Source organism: Hippocampus zosterae, chromosome 4 (assembly GCF_025434085.1).
Source record: "Hippocampus zosterae strain Florida chromosome 4, ASM2543408v3, whole genome shotgun sequence".
NCBI classification, from domain to species: domain Eukaryota; kingdom Metazoa; phylum Chordata; class Actinopteri; order Syngnathiformes; family Syngnathidae; genus Hippocampus; species Hippocampus zosterae.
The window spans coordinates 23,146,575-23,174,300 of NC_067454.1; the positions used below are offsets into that span (position 1 = coordinate 23,146,575).

Sequence of the window (27,726 nt, forward strand, 5' to 3'; positions counted from 1 at the left end):
ATTTAAATCTTGACTTTTTGTTTTTTGGGAATGAAATGTGCTTTTACAGTATTAAAAAATATGCTTTGCATATATTGTTTCAACAAAACAATGCAGAACAGCAAAACAAGTTAGATTGTATTCCTTCTCCTCCCAAACATAACATTTTCGGCACCAAATAATATGGATTTTCTGCAGAGCTAAATTGACGGAGAAGTTGTTGGATTTGCAATATTGGCCTTCGCAAGTGCACTGTAACCATTTGTACCACTAAACATCAACATTCTGTTTGTCCTACAACTATGAGAGGTTGGACTTTAATGAAACAATCTCAAAGCGATAGAGTCAAATTTGTTTGGATTGAGACAAGAGAAAATAGACAGCACTGTGGCCTTGCTCAATTGGAAATTTACTGGGTTTGCTGTGGATGTGGGAGAACACTTGGCTGAGTCAAGGTTAGTAGGGGCAGTAATCAATACTTCAATCTCAATAAAACAGCTCAATGTAGGTGAATTGATGGAAAGACTAAACAAGGAGGGGGAAAAAAGGAAAGAAGCAGCGTTCCTGTCATAACTTTTGCTGCAAAAAAATGAATGGCTCCGTCTTGCCAGTGAGGACGGAGCTGCTCTACTGTATGACAGATAATGGTTAGCAAATATGGGCCAATAAAGTCAATCAACGGTCAACCACATGGCCTCAGTCGACTGCATATTTGTAAACTCCACAACAGAATAAATGACATTGTTTTGCTTGATAGATGCCCCCCACAACCCTCCCAAAAAAACAGGGGTAGTGGGGTTCCAAAAAGTCAGCTTCTTCAGTATGGACAGACGGACACGAGGCGTAAACAACCTCCAGCATGTTATCTTCAGAGTCAATACTGTACCTAGCATTGTTGTTTAACTCTGTAGGATCAGTACCTCATTGTGTTGGCCAGGAAACACTTACTTGTAGACCGTGCCTCCATTTCCTTGTCCAAGCTGTTCTTGGTATTGGATATCATGGGCATTTATCTGAAAAGTAACAAGAACAAGCTATACCGTAGTAATACAGTAAGGACTGATGCAAAGCAAGAGGCAAAAAACACTTTTAATCCACATAGAAGGATCACAAAGAAAAGAGGGCACGCTGATAAGAGAGGAAAGTATGGATATATTGAAAGCTCACTTCCATTCACTTTAATGGACTGGCAAGGTGTGCACCGCTTCATTGCATTTTTCAAAATGAATTTCACTATTCAACCTATAGGTACAAATTATAACTATGTTCACGTATCATTGTAAAACTAAATATATGTGGACTGTGTATACTGTATGGCACACTGCCATGTCTTGCGCACTCTAAACCTGCAAATGGGAGTTAGTGTTTGTATGTCTGTCCATCCTTCCTTCAGATTATTGTCATTGGCTACTTTTAGCTGTCGATGAACAGCAAACTTGAAAGGATGTATGTGGTTGGTTGGGCTGAGCAGGTTAATTTTCAGCAAAAAACAAAGTCAGCTGAAACGTGACACATGACATGAATGATGTTTATGCTGTGAGAAAAAGTGTTACGTTCCTGTTAATGAAGCAATGTTTGTTTGAAGATTTTGTTTGCAAAGCAATTTGTGACCTGGGCTGTTTCTGAGCCGAGGTTGCAGTGTGTCAAATAAGGGGAAGATGAGGCAGAAACCTTACAAGTAACTAATTTGGTCAATGTGTGGGGACACAAAAAGGGAAGAGAATGAATTAACTTAAATCAAAAACTAACCTGCCCAGTTGTCAAAATCCTCTTTAACTCAGCAGATGATTTCTTTAAGCTGAATCACATAAAAGACAGTTGTATTGACACAAATACTCCATCTTTTAGCTTTAATCGGTCTCTCAAATGAACTTTTTTTCCCTGAGGGTTACCTGTTGTTTGCCATAGCGTCTGGCACGCCATGTGTACAGTCATTGACTGGGTTAGGTCTTGTATTCACCTAAGAATTGACAAAGCAACAGAAGGAATTGGAGCGGCATGCGTTCATACACACAAGATAAAATGTCATTGAAGGTGCGCCTTATACTCCGATACGATAGTCAGAGAACATAGTTTTTCCTGCCTTCAAAATTGCGTGTCAACCGATTATCAGTCCACACAGCGTAAAACTCCAGCTCTGCTGATTGAGGGATTTATGTGCCTCTGCAGCAGCTTTGTATTTTAACTGCAGCTGCAGCTCTTAGGAGGCACGGCATCAACAGCAGTGCACAGGAAAGACAAGACCTGAAGCAACTACCGAAGAAGAAACAGATCACACTCGTAGACTTGTCAGTGCTATCTACGTCCTGATTTTCCTGAGCGGATTTCACAAACGGGTCATTTAATATTGCCTTTTTTTTTTTGCATCCACGCATGCAATGTTTATTAAAATAAAAGCCGCACCGCAAAGCCAATGCGTGCGTGATTGAAACATTATTATTTCTCTTTCCATACGGTCTTCTTAGGGACAGTGTTATTTTCGCCAATGATGATGAAATTATTTCATTAACGCTTCTTTTTTTCATGACTATGAGACAATGATGAGCTAAACGTGGCTCTTTGATGATTAAAATATGTCGTGAATTATGCGAGTTTTCATTGACGAAACGAGACTGGACTAAATTGTTAGCGTGTGGTTCTGTCAGCCGTTTAAAATGCACAAAATCTCTTCCTTTTGCGCATGTAATCTGTAAAAAAAGATCCGCAATGCTGCAGCAACCTATCCTTATTTGATCACGCCCACCATCTGGCCGGCACGCAGGGCACACGCACACACTGTCTGCGGTCAATAGTCATACACACACGGACACGCTTTTCATTGATGGACCATGGCGGCGGTGTCAATAAATGGGATTGGTGGTCTGAAACAAATAAAAGATATATGGATATAGTTTCTGTAACACTGATTGGGGTGGCATGGCTCAGTGGTAGAGTGGCCGTTTTCCAACCCAGAGGTTGGTGGTTTGATCCGCACCCATGTTGAAGTATCCATGAGCAAAAAGTTCAACACCCAGTTGCTCCTGATGCCGCGTCATCAATAGGTGAATGAGGTAACAGTGGAGAGTACTTCGAGTACCCGAGGTAGAAAAGCCCTATATAAGTGACAGCACATTTACCTTTTACATCTTCAAAACACACAAGCCAGTGGCTTTGACAAGCAGTGGCTAAATAAATTTAAAATTTTCTCCGGGCATTCCGGTTTCCCCTAACCCCCACATTCCACGGATGGATGGATGGATTAAACAGAGGAAGCAGCGTGCTATTGCAGTACAGGTGGACATGGACAGAGCGCTTGAATGCTGGTTCAAAATAATCTGTGGCCCCACCACACAAGCAATGAGTGCATCATTCACCTATGAGGGTAACTTAAAGTATGTTTCCTGTAAAAGCAAGTGAGTGCATGGTCAGGATGGTGCCAGCTCTTCTTCAATTTGAGCCAGGAAAACCCTTAGATAACAGTAATTTTTATTAAATTCTCGACTTCAACCAACCCAATGAGGACAAGGAGAATAGATGAATGAGTGATGGATTTGTAACACTAATTGTTCCAGTCTTTTATCACTGCTTACATTATTTTCAAGAAGTGAAATTCCCTTTCACCCAAAGCTCAGTCAATGTTTGAATAATTGTGCATTCACGTACATACAGTAAAAATCTTCTTAACGCATTAATAACTAAGACAAAGGACAGCAGAACAATAACACCGGAACAATCAAAATGTTTTTCTTCACTATGTTGTTCACATCTTTTCAGGCATTTGCATGTTTACTCCAAAGACATGAAAGAATAGACAAGTGACTACTGGGGGAATACTGAAAACGACACTTTTAATTGAGGTCAAAAGGCAGGTGTTTTTGGTCCACTAAAGCGAAGGAATTTTCTCTTTAATTAGTGCCCAGGAAGACCTAATTTAAACTGCACAGACGACTCCACTCAGTCAATTACTTTTATATTAACAGGAGAGAAAGGAGGTGAAAGTTTACCAAAGGTTTTGGGGAAAACACCATCTTGGCGTAACCAACCCTTGATCTCCGTAGTTCAGTAGTTGAGAGTCAAAGTGTCACAGAGAATACAACAAATAAAGAGAGCCTGTTGTAGCGCATGTATGTGAGGATGGGGTGGCTATTCAAATGAAGAAGTCCCTTCTATCGGTCATTGTGATTTAGGATGTGCTATCAACCAACCAGTTGCATTAACAGTGAAAAGCAACGTGAAATTTTCTGAGGAGGTAGTGAATGTCTTCTGCAGCAAAGTCCGACGACAATCATATCAGGGCCGACACCATACATAAAAAAAAAAGTACAATATATATATACACACACACACACACACACACACACACACACGAGTGAGACAAGAGGAGTGCCTTGACTGCAATTGACATTTCAATAAGTGGAACACAGTGTTACCAATGCATTCACTTCAAGACCACCTTCTCATTCTGCGTAAGGCAGCTGAAACAATTATTGAGATAGGTACCTTCAGGCCATGTATGTTCCGGATCCCCGGAGTCTTGCCGGCTGAAACAGTAATTGTCTAGATTGAAGAACACATCACTGGGCCATTTACAAATGCATCAGTTCAGTTTTATAATAAATAAAAAAGAAAAGAAATGAAAATGAGGGTTACGGTACTTTGAAATTAGCTCATGAAAAGAAAGTGATAGAGCTGCTGGCCTCTTGAGACTGCTGTTGGCTTGTAGAAAGGAAAACAGTTACAGGCCTTGAAATTAACAAGACGCGAGTGAGAAAAATATGTATATCAGAGCGCTGAGAGACAGAATACAATTCTTTGTCACTAAGCCCTTGGGGCTTGCTTAGATATGTGAGCAAACGACACGTAGATCATCTGAAAAGGCATTCATACTGCAAACATGATGGATAATATGGGGAGGCACTGAACCTTGTCACCAATCGCGGACCTGCTACTTTGCAGTATTATCTGTTAAACAGATCTAATTTATGTATGAGAAATATTTACTCAATCGAGAAAATATGCAGTTTATTGCGGCCATCTTTTCATGAGAATGATGCATTCCCCAGCTTGATGGAGGAGTCTTTGCACCTGCACGCAGCATAGTATAGGCTGTAGGAGGGTGTTTCAAGTACATTTACAATCTGTTTAAAAGGATGTTTTAAAGTTTCAATATGTTTAAACATCTGGGGAGGGCATTTCAAGGCTATAAGGTAGTGTGTAGAATTTAGTGCCATCTATCGGCGAACTAATAGAATGCTTGAAGCGCTTGCTTATAGTATGGTGCCTCAGACAGACCGCGCACTTCGCAAGCCTACCACCACCGATTTCTTCAGCAGAATAACAAGCAAAACGTCATCCCGAACGACTTCGGCATTTGTCACACGGCTGTAGTCGTGGTGTTGAAAAGTCAGTCAGCTAAATTTGTCCCATTTGAGTTCCCGTAGCAGAAAGATGGCGGCGGAACATGACAACCTTCTATCGGTAAGGCGCGCTCTATGCAATATTAGATTTTCTTTACCTTTGATTGTGTAAAAAAATAAAAATAAAACTGACATTAATTCGACAAAACATTTTTTAACAGATAATAAACAATAATTAATTTTTTTTTTTTTTTGCACACTATCCCTTTCCCTAATGAAAACTAAGTTCCTAACATAGTCTCTCTATGCCAGGGGTGCTCAAACTTTTTGGATCGAAGATCTACTTTTCGATCAACTAACCTCCCGGGATCTACCCTTACCGGCCACTAGCGCACGCGCACGCATACACACACACACACGCGCGCACACGCACGCGCAAGCCCTGATGACAAACAGCCTGAAACTGAGGCATGCGACGCAGTTTTGCAGCCTGTTAACTATCATAGCTTTGCTCGTGCCCTCGGTGAATTGTACACGAAGCAAACTCTGAATGAGAATAAAAGATAGAGCGCAACAGTTCTGATCACAAGCTGCAATTGCAGACTGCTGAGAGCTAACAACTTCCGGTGACATAATCACGTGCCACTGTAAATTCAAGATTTACCTGCTTTATTTTATTTTTAAATATTTTTTGTGGGTGAAAATGAGACTGATAAGATTTTTCTCCTCGACACTCCTCGGATCTACTTGGGACCGTAGATCTACCGGTAGATCAGGATCTACCTAATGAGCACCCCTGCTCTATGCAGTGAATATGTACCTCTTGCGAGTAGATGTAGAGGGTAGCTCCGAAGATGAAAATAAATCACAGTTCTTGAGTTTTTCTAAAATGGGCACCTGAATTTCACTACTGTCTAGTGGCGGCATTGATACTTCCAGCCACTTTCATTATTTCCTTAGTTTTGATCAGTGTTCAAGAGATTCGCCTAATTTTTAAGTACAGTCCAACAGGCAGTCAGAGCGACAGCTTTAGAAGTCCTACAGGGAACAAAAGCAAATTTGCATTCATGATTAATTGCAAGCACTCCATACCTCGCGGAAATATCTGAAGAGGTTCTGGAAGCTGTCCATTCAAGCGTTCTTCATTCATTGTAGCGCAGTACTAAAGTTAAAAAGAAAGTGACTGTTACAAGCCTCATAGTTCACAAACACTATCTAGCAGTTTGCGACAATGGCATAAAACCCCATCATAACAACACAATGTGGGGAAAGTAATATTCGCTTTTGTGCATTCAAAATGTGTAAAAATGCTCAACTGATGTCCAATGACTTTCCAAAATGTGTGCATGCTGTGTTGAAATCTGTTGCCGATGAGAATTAATGCCTGGTGGGCTTGTTGTGAACGAGTGTTGTATTACCCTTTTCTCCTCCAGGTCAACAGCTCACCAAACACTCATATCCTACAGGACTAACACGTGTAGACACACTTGGGAGCCTCTCAGACACTTGCCAAGCCAATGCAATAATTGATGTTTCAGTTAACCAAACCATCTGTTAAAGTGAGGGTGTAGGTTTTTGCGAGTCTGTCTGTATGTGTGCGCTCTACTTTCTGGAGAAGGCTTCAAATCAACCACAATTAACACTGTGACCTTGCTTGCAGTTAACAGTTGCAAAACAAAAAAAAAAGCACAAATTGGTGTAGGTTTTATGTACATGTGTTAATTGTATCTTTTCATTTACACTCCGGCATGAACCCTCAAGTCATTAAATAGATATGTAAATGCATCCCCTCATTGCGGGGGAGGGACAGAGGGATGGAGGACGATGGGCCCGGCTCGGATAGAAACGGATCAGAATGGCTGCCCAAGTGGCACAGCTGTTATTAAAAGGCCTATTTATCACTGTCACATCCCTCCTCGCTTCTAGCTCTCTGCTGCTGCCCTCCAGCATTCTCAGTCGTCCACGTCTGAACAATAAGCCTAATACCAAAAACATGTTGTACGTGTTGCGAGGGCGGTCTTCACGTACCTTTAATTTTCCGCTCAGCTAGTTTATTGATTAAGGCGGCAATTACCGCCAAATCTGTGGAAAGTACGTTATTAAAAGACATTCTCCATTGTTGGCCAATAACTAAACTGTGTCCAATCCCAAATACAATCGCTCAGCCTAAAGGGACAAGCGGAGGGAGAGGGTCTCATCATCATTAGCGGGCTGAGGGGCGATGGGAGCAAGAATGGTGGAATTAGAGCCATTACCTCCAGGGGGAGCTGATTGAAGAACAGATGAGGTCACATGTTTTTTTAGCACCTGACAGAGGCCAGTCTTTAACTTTGAACAGGGGCATCTGTCTTTCAAGGTGTCCAATAATGATTAGGGATGCCTGCAAGACTAGTGGGTCTCACAGGAGCATGTAGCAATCAGTGTTTTTACTGATGGGGATAGTTTTCACAATAAATGTCCTCTGCAGACTGATGTTAATCAACTACTGAATTTGAGCATTCATTTTATTCAGCAATGAGGGGAAGGCAATTTTTAAAGGAAAAGTAAAAAAAAAGATGAAGTGGCAACAAAGATAAAATACTTTTGTTATGCATACAAGCAAATGAATTATTGAGCTTTCTGTTGAGGCAGTTGTTTTCCCAGAATAAGATCAAATCCCAAAACACACAGCAAACGACTACTCCATGGCAAATCTCCCAAAATTCAAAGGCAAATTATTGCAGAAAAAACATGACGTTTGAATTAGATATGATGGGAATTCATGTAGCCCACATTGGACTTTCCGGGTGGTCAGCAGCTTTTCACAAACAGGGTTGTCCCAATGGGATTAAAAAAGCCATTACAGAGCAACTGTATTTATTTGCTAAATATTTATTCTGCAAATGGCTTGAATGTTGTGGACAAAGCAATGCTGAGAGGGAGAATGTTCACAGTGAGTATTGCATTGTCCAGTTGGAATTTGATATTCTAATCTAGTAACTTTAGTCAGCAGTAGAGTGGTACCTATACTTACAAAATTACATTACTTGGTTCTGGAAGAAATTTGTTCACTAGAAATTTTTGAAAGTAGAGACGCGTTTTCCATGTAAATGCCTTAAACCGTTCCAAGACCCCCCAAAATTCAGACAAATGTTTTATGAAGCATAAAAATGCATCCAAATGTGTAACAATTACATGTTACAACTATATTATTGCACAATAAATGAGAGTTGTGCAGAATGTAAATAACTAAGAAAAAAGAATTTGATGGTTATTTACTGTTACTTTTAACTGCGTACTCATCGTGTTTTGCCCTCTTTAGTTCATGTTTTCACTGGAAGTGGTTTTCGGCTTGCGTTTTGTAAAGAACTGATCCAAGGATGTTTGCTTTTAACAAACCTTCAAAAATGTCCAAGGCAAACATCAGCATCGTGAGCGATCGTCCAATTGGTGAACACTTTTTTTGGGTGATTCACATTTACGCAAAACTATGGCAACACCTCATAGCCCACACTGTATTTTTACCTTTTGTATTTTGAAATGCATTTCTGTTAGAATAATCTATGAGCAAAATTGTATCATGTTTAAAGTTTCGGTTAATTTGGGCATGTCTGGACATGCTCAGCACAGAGGTGTCGGCCGTTTGGGCGGAGGGCCTTTTTCTTGAGTAATCACGTCAAAGCAAGGGGGGGCGAAGGCTAGATTCAATCACAGAGTGGGAATAAACAAATTGGGAACAAAGAGTTGTTGAATACCAAAAGACAGTTTGGGAACAGCTGTCGCGCCCAGGTGGACATTAGTCATCAGCCAAGTCTGTGACTTGTGTATTCGGGTAGATCAGATCACTACCGAGGGGCCGGACCGGGGGGCGCGGTATGCTAATCTCTGGGGCAAAGTCTTTCTTGTATTTTGCAATAAAAGTTCGAACCGGCGGAGAGGGAGCCGAGTGTGATCGCGGAGCAACAACCGTCGTTCGCTCTCAGAGGTCCGCTCCCGCCGATATTGAAGACAATTTTCCTGTGTGCCGAGTCGTTTCTTTAACTTTGTCCGAGAAAATCTCTGACAATTTCATAACAAGAAGCAATATTTTTCTGTTGAGGTGTTTCGTAACCTGATAATTTCGTATGAAGAGACGTTCGTAAGTAGAGGTACAGTGAAACTCCTCTAGAACGAAACCTACATGGGTGAAAATACCCCCTTATGTGAAAAAATCTTCATGCATTCCCATTCTCCTGCCCCACATACGACGAAAACCCCCGTTGCGTTATACGAAATAATTTTCTCTGATCTAGCCTCGCGAAGACATTCATTACAACGAAGTCTTATCCAACAGCGACTTTGACTGCTTCGTTCCAAAAAAGGCAACAGCAACCACCACATTGGTTTACATTGTGAATGATGTTTATTTCGGTCACAGCTGCGAGTTTCCTGGACACATCATACTCATAGCTGCTCTGCCATTGGCTTACCGAGCATCATCCTGGCCTCCGATTGGCCAAGAGGGACCTCACTGTCTATGTGTGTAGATACTGAAGCAAGATCAGTAGCATCCGATGAGCTACTCAGAGTAAATTGCTTATGGCTCGACGGACATTCAAATAAACGAATGTTTCCTCGAATGCTTTACTTGTTATCGTGCTAAAAACAGCCACGGGACGCGTCGTAGTCCTCGATAGCCATAGTTAGCTCCCGAAGGCTAAAAACTAGACCTGTCAAACGATTAAAATATTCAATCTAATTAAAAATGCAACTGTCATAATTAACTCAAACAACTAAAAAATTAATCGTGATTACTAACACATTTTTTATCGTTTCTGAATTCCTTTTAGATTTTTTGTCTGATTTTTCCGCATTTTAATGCTCTCATCAACTTGGAATCATGAATCCGTTTTCTATGTGCCAAATGCAAATATTTACTGAAATAACAATTTCAATGTTCAATTTTACATGAACATTTTTCACTTGGAGGATTTGTTCACACATAATCTCTCGCACAATATTACTGTCCATCAACAACAGTGAAAAAAAATATTTTGTCACACAACAGCTGCTTTAACAGCTTTTTTAATGAAATCAAAACAGAGCAATACAACATTATAAAGTGCACATCTAAGGTAAACTAGTACACAGCCTATAGTGGATTTAAACCATGGTTGCATACTTCGTTTTTCTCAAGTTTGCTTTGAACACAGCAGTCTGTTTCTGTATGTTTGTTGGAGAATAACGAGACACCGGTGTTCGTTATGTGCCGCTGTATTCAAAACTGCCGGCGTACAAACAAGCGCAAGGACTTCCCCCGTGCTGCCGGGGCAAACCATTCTGAAAGAGGGGGGTTTCACTCCCCCTAACACAGTCACGGGCTATGTTGATTATGTTGGTCCTTCTTGCGCAGAAGAACTACGGTTTTTGTGTGTAACTCATTTCGGATGACTACACTTGGTTCGATGACAACACTGGAGACGTTTAATTTTCGCTAGGTCGCTACAACAGCAGCGCACTGTCACTGTAAGACGAACACAGAGAAGCTCCACCCGCTCTATTTATATGGACACGGAACGCTGTAACCTTCCACACAAAATGGTTCCAAACAAGTAACAATCGCGTCAGTGGCATACATCGTATACGTGTATGATACACAGAGAGTGAAAAACAGGTAACTTTGGTCTTGTCAGTGGAGCAATCTGGCAACTTTTTAAAAGTAAACTTTCCATTCATAAACTTAAGTATCCGTTTTCGGTGTCTCGTGCTGCCGTGGCTGGCAAAACAGACATGGGCGTGGACTTCTGCAGCGCGCTTGTTGTTTTGTTTCTGATGTATTAATAGAGCACCGTAACATCCGCTTGTGACGTGTGCCGCGTTAATCTCGCGAGAAAAAAATTAATCCCGTTAAAATTCATTTAAATTAATGCCAATAAAAACGCGCTAAATTGACAGCTCTACTAAAAACCTTACGCTAACTGGAGCGCTAATGAGAGAGAAGTGTTCCAGTTAGTGTAAGGGTTTTAGCCTTCGAGAGCTAACTATGGCCATCGAGGACTACGAAGCGTCCCGTGGCTGGCTTAAAAGTTAATTGCATGCCAGGAAGTATTTGTTATTGTTGGATTCAGACAAGGATGGACGTTATATGCTAAAATGGCAACAAAACGGACCTCTGGATGTAAAACAGCTAAGACAAGAAGAGCTCTGATGCTGGAAGAGAGGATAAAAGTGATCAAAATGAAAGACGGAGCAAGCAAAATAAAAGACATTATCCAAGAAATTGATGCAAGTGAAAGTGAATGCTGATCGTAAATTTCGCAATTTCTTTCCCTTTTTTTCTTTCTACACTGACAATATGAAGTGTCAAATAAGTGTGTGCTCATACTTATGCACTATTGGAATAAAAATGGAGTACACATGTTTGTGTGTGCGTGTACACATACGTTTGTGTGTGTGTGCTTACATCTGAGATCAAATTTGCTACAGTGAAAAAAAACCCTGTTGTGAACAATTTCTTGCTGCAAACAGGATTTCATTGTAAAGGAGTTTCACTGTACCACTGTATTGTCAATAAACACCCGTGCGCCTGTTCAGTTGAAGTGGTCGCTGTCACGCATTATACTGCAGATAAAACTAAATAAATGCATAAAACACTCAAGCAAGGGCTCATCCTTAGTTGAAAGACAAGGAATAAAACTGGGTTTTAAATCAAGGTTTGAAACTGGTGGCAGTGACATTGCCACAAGACTCCGTTGTTAGATCCAAGATTGTAGCATGCAAAATATGCACTATATTTGACTTATTTTACTTAATCAGCCTGCAACTACACCACAGTATGTTGAAAAAGTTCCCGGAGGACATTGCTGGATAGACATGGACCAGAAAGCCAGAAATTTGGCCTGTGGGTCCTGCAGAATTGTGAGCTGATGGGGGGTAAAAGACATCTACAGATGAACACAGATTTGGAGCAGCCTGGGGGGCCTGTTTCTTAATGAGGCAAATCTTTAAGTACTCACTAATAAATAATCAAAAATCGACAGCTATTTATCTGTCAGTATGTCGCCCTTGTCGAGAGATCCATCACACATCATTACACTTACTGTCCGTGTCATGAACACTAAATAAAATGCCTGTGTTGTTGGATCAGAGCATACAGTAGTGGGGAAGACATTAGATACAGTATTACCAAAGAAATGTCTGGCACTGACATTTGAAGTCGAGTAATATAGATTGTGTATCCATTATGTCACACACGTCTAGGCCACTATACAGAATTGGAGGTGAACATGCTGACGTGTTCCTATTCTTTGTGTGTGTGTGTGTGTAAATTTGCAGGCAAATAATGCTGATTTATTTAGAGGGCCCGGTTTGACTGTAACAATCCAGGTCAGATGACAAAAGTTAATTTCACTCTTTACTGGTGACAAATTTGAACCAAAACTTTTCAAGGAAAACACTGACACATACGATCGGGGTGGAGGTGGTCTTAAAGTGCCCACTTTCATAGCTATAGTATAGCCCCAAAATGGCACAAAATGCGCTTTTTTAAAACATGCCCCGTTGCACCAGCTTGCACAGAGCTTTGAAAATATTTAGCGAGGGCGCACTTTTAAGCAGAAAGAAGTTGCTTTTTGAAATACCCCCGCCCTCGCCAAAAAATCGATCTACGCAAGACACAAACCGATAAAGTATGTCTCAGCCCTAGATATATTGAAACAAAGAAGCTAGTATCAAGGCCCAATATGCTCACACCCTGACAATTGCATGTGTAGACACATTCCATTACATGGTGATTGGTGTACAATGTCAAGTGGCAGCGACCAACCATGTCACAAACTTATATTTTTTCGAGCAAGTTGCCATATGTGAGAGCTACATCTGGAACACTAAAACAACATAATTCCCAGTGCTGCACAACTGTGTCCGATATGCTTGTGATTCTGTTGAACTAAATCATCTTTCGTATGGTTTTCAAAATAGCAAAAACGCACATTTTTTGATTCACTTATGAGACATCAGGACATAGTGCAGTGTAACCTAGTTATGCGACACGACCGCATGTTTTACTTCTTGTAATTTGTGCAATCTGTGAGAATGCAGTTCTATTTTTAGTACCCAGATGTAAGAATCCACATTAAACTATTGTATAAGTACTCATGTTTTTGCATGATTAAAAACAAATCTGGGCGGCCCGGTAGTCCAGTGGTTAGCACGTCGGCTTCACAGTGCATAGGTACCGGGTTCGATTCCACCTCCGGCCTCCCTGTGTGGAGTTTGCATGTTCTCCCCGGGCCTGCGTGGGTTTTCTCCGGGTGCTCCGGTTTCCTCCCACATTCCAAAAACATGCGTGGCAGGCTGATTGAACACTCTAAAATGGTCCCTAGGTGTGAGTGTGAGTGCTAATGGTTGTTCGTTTCTGTGTGCCCTGCGGTTGGCTGGCAACCGATTCAGGGTGTCCCCCGCCTACTGCCCGAAGACAGCTGGGATAGGCTCCAGCTACCCCGCGACCCTAGTGAGGATCAAGCGGCTTGGAAGATGAATGAATGAATAAAAACAAATCTGAATCCAGCCGATAACTGTTTTTTTTTGTGCCACAATAAGAAACAAATGGGCATTTTTTTAAATTCTTGTACTTACATATGACAACATGGCTTTTAGCTCTTCGTCGCTTCTCACTGTGATTCTGTCACCAACCTCATCTTCATCTAAATGACAGATACAGAAGTAGTTTTGAATTTTGAAAAAAAGAAAAAAAAGTTGTAAGCATCACATCCAACTGGCTGAATACAATGCAAAATAGACAGCTGAAATAAACTAAATTAGTATATGTTGTTAACCACGTAAATCACCTAATTCAAGAAAAGTGATCCCACATAACAAAAGCAGAATTTGTCAAATAAGAGAAAGCTCTGTGGTCTGAATATTAAAACTCTGTACTCACAAACAACACTAGTAAAATTTGAAAAATACTTGCATTCAAAGGCAGTGACGGTGGCTTCAGGCATAACATCCCTGATGGCGCCCTATTTATAGAAATTACGACAACTATGACAAATCAAATCACTGGCATTGATGGGGGGGCAGAGAGAGTTTTGGCAACAGAGTAGCATGACTTACCAGCAAGTCACTGAAGTTTAGCAGTGATGGACAGTCGACGGAAGAATCCATGTCCCCTAACGGAGTTTTTATTCGGATTACAATTCTCCCGGCGTCCATAATGAAGATGCCTCTAGGACTAAAGTAGATCATGAATAGGACGCCGAGAAAAGAAGCTTCATAACAACACTCAGCTCATCTGTCCAAGCTAACGAGCTAATTTCCTGTCGTGATATGCTAACACACGCTATCATCCTGTTCGGTCCAAATACTTGCATTAAGTCATGCGCAGAATAAAGGACAGTAACAGTCGCTGTGTGAAAGTCGGAATCACGTCATAATTGTATTACAAGCAAAGCGAACGATGAAAAGTGTACTGGTAAAGTTTTGTCGTGTTTTGTTTGGGATATTTAGCCATGAATGTGTGTGAAAGGAAATCAGAAGTTAATGAATAGCAGCACACAGTCGACATCCGTTCCAATTGTTTCAAATTAAAAGATAGAAACCTGAAGCAGATGAAATGTGCTTCTCCATCGTCAATGTGGAACATTACTCTGCGTCGGATCAGAAAAATCATTGTTCTATTTCATTCAGATGACTCATTATGACTCCTCACAGTTAACAGGTTCTGTGTTTTGCATTCCTGTGTGGAATGTGAATTTTCTCTCCGTGCTCTCTGGATACGTTGGCTTCCTTCCACATTTCCAAAACATGCATGTTAGAGTAATAAAATGGTCTTTGAGACGTCTTAAAGGGAATAGAATCCATTCGGGTAAAAACAAGAACTTAATTGAAATTCAAATGTCTTAAACCAATCTTCCAAAAATTAGAAAAAAATTGCTACATCAATATAAGAAATATCGTATGATTCTAAATTGTCTCAGATTTTGGTTATTCTGCCGTGACCATCAACTCTCCTGCAAGCATTATTTTGCCGTGAACGTCTCCGTAGTTCGGAATTCTGGGGCTGCTGTGAATCGGCTATTTACCGTAATTACAGTAGGTTGGCCATGATTACGGGTATGTTTTATTTTATTTTTTTTCTTTCAGCATGATGTGTAGGCTGCCATGTTTTGGTTACACCCGCATGTTCACTGGCTCCCAATTCCAGTTAAGGCAATGTCAGTCCAGTAACTTGCTAATCATAACCTTACCTTAACTTTGTTTATTCATTTTTATATCGGTTAAACTTTTGAACTTTTCTTAATTTTAACCCCATTCTCATTTCTTTAAGACTTATTTTACCTTTTTTTTTTGATTAACCATCGACAGTACTAATCCTCGCTCTCAACATAATCTTTTATTTTTGTGGAGCCCTCATCATTTTGCCAATTATGTTTGTTTTGTAAGCTACATCATAGTGGTTCCACTGCGTAACTGTTTAGTTCTTCAAACATTACGTGAAACAATAATGGTTCTTCTACAACTCCCGACGAGTTGAAAGAAAGTGGTAAACTGTAATGAATAAATAAAATAAAACAAAAAATGTATGCATAGTGAATCAAGCCTGTGACACAAAATAATGAAGCAGCACCTTCAGATCTACCGTTCTACCGGGAAAAAGCTCAAAATTGCTTACCATCGCAAGGCATCTGAGATTTTATTTCTGATTTATGCACTCACCCTTTCCAAAACACACACAGTCAAAAGGCAACGAGACAGTTTTCAAAAATTAAAATGTGTAAAGTACTCACGAAAAAAGTCATAAATCAAAAAAATACAAAACAGTATGTCGATGGCTGTCATGCCCGCACATCCAACTTAATTGGTTGATTTATGACCTCACAAAAACATGACAGGCGTAAAACACAATAAATGCTGAACTTGAACCAACAATTTAGTTACCGGTACTTTCTTAAGAAATAACCCAGAATGTTGACCCAACACAAACAATCCAAATCCAGTAATCCAGAGTTCATGAAATAACCCAACTGTTTTTAGAGTGTGATACTGCAATGAACTGCTCTCAACTGTTAACGTCACTCGCCCGTGCCGACTTTCAGTGTGCATTTCCGTTGATTTCCATCTAATGCCAAAATCATTGCATGTCTGATTGCGGCATGGGTACGACAAGGTAGGCTATCAAGTGCGCTGATGAGTGCCTCCAAAGGCAGTGGCCTCTGATGAGCAGCAAAGGATCTATTTGGCCCATCTGTCAAATACACTCTCTTGACGTTGGGTCCTGCTGCTTTTACGTGCAAGCGGGATGAAGCTCAGTCAGCAATCTATATGATCAGAAATCAAACTACTTACTTTGCTTGAACGAGAAAGTGGAAGAGGAAGGCCAGCATTCACTGTCTGGTAATTAAAAGTCATTTTATCAGACCTTCTCTCTTGGCTGTTGCCTCTTTTCTTCATATTGACAAGCTGCTTAGCACACACAGAGCCCAGTTTGCCTCTGAATATATGAGGCCCACTTTATTCAACTAGGATCCAGTGGAAGGAAACAAGGCAAGAAGGAAACAAAAAGTATTGTGCGTAATGCTTCTTTTTAATTGCATGCGCTTCCTTCTCTTGTTGATGTGATAATTATTTCATTAGTCACGTGCATTTGTTGTATTGTTTTGTCCATCGATTGAAGAGCCAAAGTGATCTCTTTCTTCTGTCTCCTTTCACTGTATTGCTGATCCAGGAGCTCTTGAAACACGATTCATCTTCTGCTTTTAAGCACCGATTACTCTTCCACTTATTGACAGCTACATCAATCGCCCGTGTCCCTCAACATAAATATTAATTATTCAAAGTCAACATGCTAATGCATGCTCGCGGTTACTTACCTCCATGGCAGCAACTGCGAGCAAGTTGTCACCGAGTCAAAGGAGCTGCTGTGAATTCAACAAAAGTAACTCTCTTGTCCAAACTCTGTGGTCCACATGTGAACCCTCCTAAAATGGAGATGTGTCTCCTCAGCCTTGAAGCCTGAAGCCTGTTGTTTATTGACGTTGTTTGAGCAGCCAGTCAGATCGATACCATCTCCCTCAGATGGGCCTTCAACGCGAACACTCCAAATTGAGGTCAGGGTATGTAGAGGGTTATGGCACGCCGTCAGCCATGAATCGCAGACGGTGGCTGCCATCATTTGTCACACCTTGCTGTAAAGTTCATCCCCAAGTTGACATGTGATGAACAGGAGCGTTTTTAATGATTTGAAGGCGATGGGCAAAGACATTTTCAAGTCCTCCTCCGTTTCACTTTATGTAATCAAAGACACAAAATACAAACAGAGGCTGCTAATAAAGGGAAGACAATGGCATCATATTGTCAAGAAGCAATAAAAACAAACCTTTTCAGGTCAAAAACAGCATAGGTGAGAGAGAGCGTATCAGTGTAAGGGTGGGACAAGCCCCAATAAATGTTCCAGATGTTTAAAGTTGTTGCGTGAGTAGCTCTCAGCTGTGAGAAGTATGCTTTAGCTGCTCTTACTCGTGTTTGAGATTCACCTCTCGGGCCTCCTTTATGGCGACGTGTTCTCTCTGTTGTTTCTAATAAAGTGGAAATATTGGCGCCTTCCTGACCTGCTCATAGGGGCCATAGCAAGATTTATGGGCTGCGTCCTCTCCACGGAGGCTGCTTTCGAACCGTGTCTAACATAAATAACAACACCACAGCTCCGCTGGCGCTATGATCCCCCCCCCCCCCCCCCCCCCAAAGTGACTTTAGTGAATGCTGAATGTGTTGTTTTGTCCACATGATACAATGACTGGAACAAATTGGTTGACGCTATGAAAAGTATCAGACTCTACGGAAAGTCTTGGATTCATATTTTTCCTCAGATGACGTGATGGAGACGCTAGATCGCGTTGTGGTACCATACCAAATAGAAATATAGAGCACCCCAAAGCACCTCCATATCAACTCGTTATCTTCTCTCCTTTGCATTTAAGACGATGCGGACTTGATTATTTGGGGGATAGTATATGAATAGATAACAGTTAAACTAACAAAAAAAGAAATCTTACACTTTAACTAAGCGTAACAACCATTACATTCTTCTCCTGTTTACATTATGAACGGCAAACAAGCATTTTAATGGGAAAGTCGTGACAAAAAAATTGTGACTTGAGTCACTGAGCTGCACTGGTGTGACGTTACAGTGAATGTGCAGTAAATGCACATCATGGGTGCAGCTTCTAATTCAGTGCACAGTGTCAGGTGGCCTGTTTGTTAGCTGAAATATTCATTGAACACATCAACGGAAAGTCTGGCTGCCTTCACAGCAGACAACTGCATGTCAATAATTGATAGGGAATAAGGAACAGGTCAGACTGTGGAGATGGTTTGCCGCTCCTTCTCCTGCAGTAAGTGATGCTCAGTGTACCCTTTTCAGTCTTGCCTGTGAATAAAGTTTAAGTTCTGTATGAAGTTGTAGCTAATAGAGAGGTGCATTCTTGGAAACTCATTTGTCACATCATTGGGATATCTCTGTGAAAAAAAATCATATACAATACAAAAAAATACAGGATGATAGATGAAAAATGTGACACTGCATGGTCTTGACCATTCATTGGTCATTGATTTCTATTAGCATACTGAAATGCTTGTCAAACTAAGAGTATTAATAATTCGTGCATGATTGGCAATATTTTATTTATTTTTGGGGAAAACTCTCATGAGCCTGAACATGAAATAGCTTTTAATTTTTTAAAGGTATTCACTCTCATGTAATTGGAAATTTATTGAAATTGCAATGTTGACCATTATAGGGAAGCACTGTGTGGTCACGATGAAAAATATTTGATGCCTTTCAAATAAATATTCATTCATTCATTCATTCATCATCCGACCCGCTTAATCCTCACTAGGGTCGCGGGGGGTGCTGGAGCCTATCCCAGCCGTCTTCGGGCAGTAGGCGGGGGACACCCTGAATCAGTTGCCATGCAAGGAGAAAATATGATGTCTTTTTTGCTCTTTTTTTTTCTTTCTTGTAAAGTGAATTTGTTTCATCTTCTGCAGCTTGAATCACAAGAATATGTTTTCAGGAAGCAACCATGGGCATTGCTAAACTTGAATTAATATACATTTCAGTGGAAACCTCCTGTACAGGTGATTGAACAGAAATGTCACTTTTATATACATGAGAGAAGTTTTACAACTATAATCTTTGCGACAAATGTGACAAGGCTATGCTGAACCAGACGGTATATGTGCAATACACATTTAGATTCATAATCGGTCTTTATGGGTTCGTGATCAATAAAAATTGAAATAATTGTCTAATTGACCGTGCGTGTGTGTGTGTGTGTGTACGTGTGTGGCTGTCTCATTGTGGGATATAACAAAGCACAGCAAAGACAACCTCCTGGGGTCTACCTGGATGCGGCGGGCCCCCGTTTTTTCATTAAAATCTGCAATCATGCAGCTGTGGCTCCATTACACAATGTGACAAAACCACACAAGGGCAAGTGTTTTGACCTGGACCCAACCTTCAGATTTGGTAGAAGAGATCTATTGGTCTCCTCCATCTCATGTTTGAATACAAATGGATGCAGACCATTTTGAAAGTGCGTGTGTGTGTGTGCGAGTGGGTGTGTGCGTGTGTGTGTGTGTGTGCTAGTGCGTGTGCGTGTGTCTGTGTATGCGTATGTGTTGGACATTACTGTTGACCTTGCTGTGTTGTTTTTTTAAGAAACCCTTGTGTCTTCCAATGAGATGAAAAGAATCAAATCTGTTCAGCTTTAAAATCCACAAAAAAACACACGAGGTAAAATCAGAAAGTACATTCCCCGGTCGATCATTTTATTTGAATGTGAGGACCGCAGATGTACAGAGGTGAGGTGAAGTGGATGAGACCAACCTGTTCTGCTGAGGGTAAAGTTGCTGCAATGTAATTACAGGTCATACGTTGACACCCTCGAACCCAACAGCAGTCACAAACAAAACAGTAACTCTCACTGTGACACACACACATACACTTTTTTGACGTTGATGTTGATCTGCAACATTTTAAATTTGACCTGGACTTGAGTACAGGAGGCTACTGCACTTTAACAAGTCCATCTGACACTACCTCTTAGTTTTGGGATACAAAACTACAAAATGAAGAAATAATATACATTACGAAAGGTCATTTTTTTAAGTACAGGGTGAGAGATGTCGTTAGAATGTGTTATGTTAATCAAGTGTCGATTCATTTCTGGTTCCATTACCAATATTTTTCACATTTTATGTATTAGAGATAACACCAAGCTGGTTAAGTGCTGTAAGAGGTTTCAAATGATTGTGACGTGGCAGCTGGCCTCCTTCACTTGAGTCATTTGTTATTACCTCTTGGCTCTTCTGATGCACTGTGGAATTGTGTCAGCTCCTCCGGGGTCAAGGGTCAAGCCTTTAAAGGGGAATTACTTCACTGACACAATAAGACATGACACTTTATTTGACGTCCGACTACCACTTCACTCCCTTCCTATATCCAGCTCTGCGCTGCATGCTTAACTGCTCTCCTGGGAGCACTGTGTGTGTGCGTGTGTGTGAGTGTACTCTTTGGTTTTATCTGTTAACGTTAATGTCTTGGTCATAAACACACACACACACACAGACTAATGCTGGTTTGCTTTTCTAACCCACTCGCTGTGTGTAGCAGCTATGGATGTTGAGCAGGTTGGGTTATTTTTACCCAAGTTTGGAATAATTATTTTGACTAAGCAGAGGTTGAAGAGCAGTTGAAGCCAGTCGCCATATTGGAGTGCACTGAAATTGAAGTAAATTTAACATTCTTAAACAACATTGGTGGTGGCTGAATGTATCCGCCCTAATGACTGGGACACGGATGGTATCATCCGGTTGGGACTCTGGATCCTAATCCTGGGTTTAAATTGTGCCAAACATGGTTGACTGGTTAGCGTGTCGACCTCACAGTGCAGAGGCGCAGGGTTCGATTCCGGCTACGGTCTTCATGTTCTCCCTTTACCTGCGTGGGTTTTCTCCAGGTATTCCGATTTTCTCCCACATTCCAAAAACATGTGTGGCAGGTTAATCAAACGATCTAAATTGTCCCTCGGTGTGAGGATGATTGTGGATGCTTGTTCGTTTATGTGTGCCCTATGATTGGCTGGCAACCAGTTTCAGGGTGTACCCCGCCTACTGACCGAAGACAGCTGGGATAGGCTCCGGCACACCCCGCCACCAGATAAATGTTTCAGAAAATGGATGTATATCATGAGAGTGACTTGTAGTGGTGACTTCTGCGTAAAGTTGCTACGTTCATTCATTCATTCATCTTCCTAACCGCTTGATCCTCACTAGGGTCGCGGGGGGTGCTGGAGCCTATCCCAGCTGTCTCCGGGCAGTAGGCGGGGGACACCCTGAATCGGTTGCCAGCCAATCGCAGGGCACACAGAGACGAACAACCATTCGCACTTACACTCACACCAAGGGACAATTTAGAGTGTTCAATCAGCCTGCCATGCATATTTTTGGAATGTGGGAGGAAGCCGGAGCACCCGGAGAAAACCCACGCAGGCCCGGGGAGAACATGCAAACTCCACACAGGGAGGCCGGAGCTGGAATCGAACCCGGTACCTCTGCACTGTGAAGCCGACGTGCTAACCACTGGACTACCGGGCCGCCCAAGTTGCTACGTCTTCTTGGAAAATGTTGGCAATAAAATGAGCCACAGTCATACTGATAACCTGGTAAGATTTTTTTTGTGCCTTTTACTCAGCAGTTTGGATATTTTTACCCTTTGTTGGATCAAAATCTTGACCCGTTGTGCTGGGTGAAGTCCTCAACCCAATGTGATATGTAAAATTGGCTTTGTCCCTTTTGGACCCAGTGCTGGGTTAGTTATTTCATCCCACTCATGTCACTTTTAACCCAGCAATTTTAAGAGTTTTCTACGTTAAACTGGTTATATTCATGTTGTTGGATCACATTTTACTTGTCACATGTTTAAATGATCTTTGGGTGATGTGTGTTTTACCTGTCAGGTGGTTTTAAAACAAATAAACATCATAGCAAGATATCTAGCATCGTGTGTGTGCACATGTGTGCGAGTGTGTGTCAGCACATGTGGAACAAGGTGAGACTGAATGATTGATACCACGCGTACGTGTGTGTGCGTGTGTGTGTGTGTGTGTGTGTGTGTGTGTGTGTGTGTGTGTGTGCGCGCGTGCGTGCGTGTGTGTGTGTGTGAGATACCCAGAGGGACTTGGAGAGGCTGCACAACCAGTTTGGCAGGTCATTATCACTGTGGTCACACAGCAGCTGCATGATGACTTCTTCCTCTGAGACAAGAAACACAACGTGCGTGTCTTTCCCTGGGTCATTGACAAATACCTATCTGAGCCAATCAATTGAGAAATCAATTGAGGGCCAACTGGCAATTCCCTGCCATCAATATGGTCCTTGTTGCATGGCTCCAGAAGTGCCACAGTGGCTGTGGCACTTAATGAAGTTGTTAATTGCTGTGTTAAGCATTCTGAGGTACCCTCCCAAGACAGTAATGGGGAGTGGCTGAACAATTTGGCCATCAGCAGCACTCTGCTAAATTTAATCACGGAGAAAGTGATCACAGTTGGCCATCGCGGTGAAGGCAAAGGCCAAAATGTTCACACACGACAGCCTTGCCTCAGACTGGCGGAGACACATTGCCCTTTGCATTATTGCTCTGCAAATTCATGTGCGTCTTTTGTATGATTGGTTGTGTCGTCGTCCACATAGCTGACTTTAGAGAGCAATTCAATGTTGTTAACTGTGGGCCAGTGCGTAGTCCGCCTTCCACCCGGTGACAGCTGGAATAGACTCCAGCCAGTACAAAAAAAAAAATCGATGTTTGGATGTCACAGACGAGAGAGAACTGCTTTACAGTGATAACAGGAATCTTACTTTGCAGTGAAGTGCCGAGCAACAATTGATAATACAGTATACTAGACACTCACCAGAGATCTCAGAGTAAAAAAAATGCAGTCTTACAATTTATTGAGGATACCTAGAGCTATTTATAACATATAGCTCCTCTCTTGTGCGCCCGTTTATAATAACATGGTCTGATAATGCTGCCTTGCTTGCTCTTGCAAGAAGTGAAGCCACCATCGGCCATCTTGTATTGCCACTGTCTAAGCTCAGCTAACTTGAAATCATTGATTTCTCCATGGCGTTTTCACTATATTTTCTGTCTTGACGGCCAAAATACCGCAGTGTGTGGCATTTGCTAGCACCAATAAGTCTGGGAAGAGCTTTACGGTCAATGCAACTAGCGAAGTTTGCTCTCTGGGAGGCTCTCAACACGCCATACAAGGATCCGGGTATAAAAAAAAAAATACAGGTAACAGCGTTTTCACCAAAAGAATCACAGAAGTTGTCAGCAGTAGAGGCACTGCAAGATGGCTGCCCACTGCCTTCAACCGTGAGAGCCAAATGGCAATCCAGATTGTTAGACTCATCCGCACTCTCATGTGGCTGAAATATGAGAGTGCAAAACAGATTACCGGTATGTTTCAGGATGGCAAGTGTGATTATACACCACCGCAAACTACAACCACAAAAAATAAACCTCTTGTTCAAGCTGATTTTTTGATACAGCTATTCTATTGGATCTCATTGCAGATATTTTGGCCTTTGAGTGAATGGCGAGCATCTGAGCAGTAACATAAATTGTTGCTTTTGGTTCCAATCACATAATTTGTTGATTCTACTAATTCAATGTCCTTGAACACGCAAAATTATGAATGAAAAAGTTCTCTCTACTTTGCTGTTGTAGTGACAGAGAGGCAATGAGAGGCCAAAATGATATAATGTCCCAAATCATTTCACTCACACATACGCAAACGTTGTCAAGGCACAAGCATTGCGAAAGTACCGCGGCTCGCAGTGCTTTGAAAAGAAGTGTGATGGAGAAGTGAAAGGGGAAGTCAGACAAACAACCGCCACCGCTGCTCTAGGCTCTGTGAACAGGCTTGCCAATGATTAAAACAGCAAGGTGTGCAATAAAGCGCGAGGCAAAGTGTTGCCTTCCATATGGGCCCACGCACCCTAAGGCTGTGGCCACCTATTGAGCCCCTGTGTATGCCACTGTCGCCCCCCCCCCCCACCCCCCTTCCTTTTTTGCTTCCCCTTCTTTATCCCTCCATCCCCAGATGGTAAAAACAATTCTCCAGCCCTCTGTCGCTTTCTGCCTCTACACACCACTCCACAATCACAGTAGGGCCTGGCTGCAATTCAACCATTTATTCCAGTAATTAACAACACCCATACCCCAACAATTGCAGCCATGCACATGCCTCCTGCGCTCCAAACAAACACGGAGAAACATCCTCTCGCGCGCACACACACACACACACACACACACACACACACACACACACACACACACACACACACACACACACACACACATGCATCTGCAATGTTAACAATGTCACACCGTGAAAGGGAAGCAAAGGCAATAGCTAGTAGGGCAAAAATAAAAATGCAAACATCATTGAGAAGAAAGGTGAGGACGACATGTTGGCACTGCAGCAATGATTATCTCATAATTAGAGGAGACAAAGCGCTCTCTCTATCTAGTGGCAAAACACTGTAATTACTGCGCTGACAGAAAATCAAAGGCTACTTTGTAAGCAGCATGTAAAATTAACATTTTGGGCCCTCTAGCTGTATGTCCTGATTAGAAACATATTAAATCAATGCATCGCTAACTGCTGTGCATAAATACGTCCCCTCCTGAAGGAGGCTGTAATTGCGAGAGCGCAAATATGGGGTTCCAATTTCACAAGGATATAGCTTTTATAGTAATTTATTGTAATGACACTATTAGGTACTAAATGCACACTCTTATTGTTATCGGGCTAAGTGCTGTTTCAGATGGAATGATGATCAAAGCATGTTTAGCTTGGATTGCCGAAGCATCCTTCACCAAATGAATAACTCACAAGCCACTGTGTGAAGCAAATCCACTTATATTACGATACATTACAAACCATCAGCTCACTTTGCTGAGCTATTGTGCAAAATGTTGGTCCGACCCATTTTGTGTTACTTTCTAATTCAAAAGTATAACCTTTGTTTCTTTGATTGGTTGGACCATAACACGTTATTCTAAATGGGAGATTTCAAGTGTGCTTTTCTTTTCTTTAGAAATTAAGGACACATGATGATAGTACCTGCCAGAAATTGCTGGAGCTCCTTCAGTGTTGCTCTTGGCTTCACGGTTTTCTTATAGCTTTTTTATCAAGTTTGGCCAGACATTCTATTCTCGGTCATGTCACTTGTTGTGCCGTATTTGACATCTGTGTTCCTTGCATTGGAAATTATTTTGTATTCATCTCCTGAATGACAATGAACAATGACATAGCTTTGATGGTGTCAAGCCCACAAGAATGGCTGGACAGAATTTGGCTTTATTTAGAGGCACTTCAAATGGTGGCAGATCCTGGAATTTGAACAGCGGTGTTCAGACATTTTCTATCCACCGTGGGTAACTGCTCCTGATCAGTTTCATTTGACATATTTCAGCTTGTTTTTATTTTGACTTCTTTCTCAAGTGGTTGAACATCACAATATTGGGTTGATTTTAAATTCTTTTTATACGGTTTTCATGTATTTGACTGCATTAAAATCAGTTTAAGGTCGTTAAATGCAAATATTTCAAGTTAGCCTTGTTGTATTTTATTCACAAAACAGTATTGTGAGGACATTTAAAATACACGTTTTCATTTTTTTGAAATACACTTCATTTGAATCCAACCCAGTGTGACTGTTGAAAATGTTATACTTTTCAACATGCTAAAACTCGGCTCAGAAATGTATCGCTAATTATCTAATAAGTGTGTGTTACTTTCTCACAAAAAAATGTAATCACATCATTCAGGATATATGTTTCTGTCGCTCAGCCGTGAATTAATATTGAAGCCGGGCCTTAGAATGACATCAAATCGTGCAAGTGTAGCCTCTCGCGACCTCTTCTGTAGAAAAAGAGCACTGCAGAAAAGATCTTAGATGGCAGAGACTTGGACACAAGCATATTGAACTCAACGATTTTCTGGTGCGATTAAATATATTGTGCACCACAGATTATGGGGTGGCGGCATGGTAGCTGACTGGTTAGCACGTCAGCTTCACGGTGCAGAGGTACAGGGTTCGATTATGGCCCCGGCCTTCCTGTGTGGAGTTTGCATGTTCTCCCTGTACCTGCGTGGGTTTTCTCCGGGTACTCCGGTTTCCTCCCACATGCCAAAAACATGCATGGCGGGTTAATGGAACACTCTAAATTATCCCTAGGTGTGAGTGTGGGCATGGATGGTTGTTCGTGTCTGTGTGCCCTGGATTTGGCTGGCAACTAGTTCAGGGTGTCCCCCGCCTACTGCCCGAAGACAGCCGGGATAGGCTTCAGCACACCTGCGACCTTCATGAGGATAAAGCGGATTGGAAAATGGATGGATAGATGGATGTTATGGGATCACAACTGGCATGTGCTGCAAACCTGAAAAGGAATGCCACAACATACATTGAATGCACATTAAATGAAAAAAACTTTACACTTGGAGTGGTGAGTTGAAGGCAGTGTAAAAGCACTACTTGGACCCTCATTCACTTAAAGTAGGAGCTCGTAATCCCCCCAAACACTCCAGTTGGGGGTGCAGGCTATAACGGCTGCTCCTCGACTTACCGTCTCCCCAATGGGCCCTTAGGTAACAAAGCACCGAGGCATGATGCGATTGCACCATAGTAGTTTCCCTCCAGAAAGCCTCCAACCGAACTCTCAATAATGAACTATTTCTTGTCACCCCGAAGGCCTAAAGGCTGCAATCAAAGTATTAATATAGCCGTATAGTTAATTTAAAACAAATTTACATCACCGTGTTAATTATTTAACGGCAACTTGGAAAAAACAAGACTCTAACTTCTTAATTATTCTTCTTCACACAGCATTTCCCATGCACATAGCCGCCTTAAGTGCAAATAAAGCCTCCCATCTGTTTGTAATTACAACGACATTATTTAAGACATTGTGGCTAATCATTTTGACTGCACATTCGATTAAAACCGGTGCTCGGATGGCGCATTTTTTGAAAGTCTGTATCGAAAAATGTAAGCGGGAAATACAATGAACCGAGTCCGCATCTAAAATCGCGCGTGAACAAGTACCGGGACTAATGCGCACGCAGGCAACCTGGCATAGTGTTAGCTCTCAAACAGCCCAATTCGAGCGCATAGCATTGCAACACAGCTTCTCCAGCTTACTGCGGTGATGCTATTTATTTGCCTAATCCCCAAATTCAATGATGTTTGACGCAAGAAATGTTAAACCGCCTGTCATCAAGCCCGTGCTCTCATCAGGCCTATTTTCCCTGTGGTGTCCATGGAATAGGACAAGCACGCCGCATGGCAGGCTGCTTCAATAAAGTAGTCGCGAGCCGTC

General features: G+C 41.7%; 1 protein-coding gene across 3 annotated transcripts in view; it reads right to left on the bottom strand.

The window, feature by feature from the left end:
- The window catches only part of map2k5 (mitogen-activated protein kinase kinase 5), a 57,442-nt gene extending 42,602 nt beyond the window's left edge, over window positions 1–14,840 (bottom strand). The window contains exons 1-8 of one of the 3 annotated variants that reach the window (XM_052063216.1): window positions 14,391–14,839; window positions 14,248–14,296; window positions 13,911–13,978; window positions 6,408–6,477; window positions 4,459–4,499; window positions 1,872–1,939; window positions 1,729–1,777; window positions 928–992 (exon numbers count right to left, since the gene is read on the bottom strand). In XM_052063216.1, the coding sequence (XP_051919176.1) occupies window positions 928–992; window positions 1,729–1,777; window positions 1,872–1,939; window positions 4,459–4,499; window positions 6,408–6,477; window positions 13,911–13,978; window positions 14,248–14,296; window positions 14,391–14,522 (542 nt within the window). In that variant the 5' untranslated portion in view covers window positions 14,523–14,839. Of the gene's footprint in view, window positions 1–927; window positions 993–1,728; window positions 1,778–1,871; window positions 1,940–4,458; window positions 4,500–6,407; window positions 6,478–13,910; window positions 13,979–14,247; window positions 14,297–14,390 lie in introns of all 3 variants that reach the window. The other 2 variants (XM_052063218.1, XM_052063217.1) reach the window with 2 other exon arrangements.
- Window positions 14,841–27,726: the final 12,886 nt, after the last annotated feature.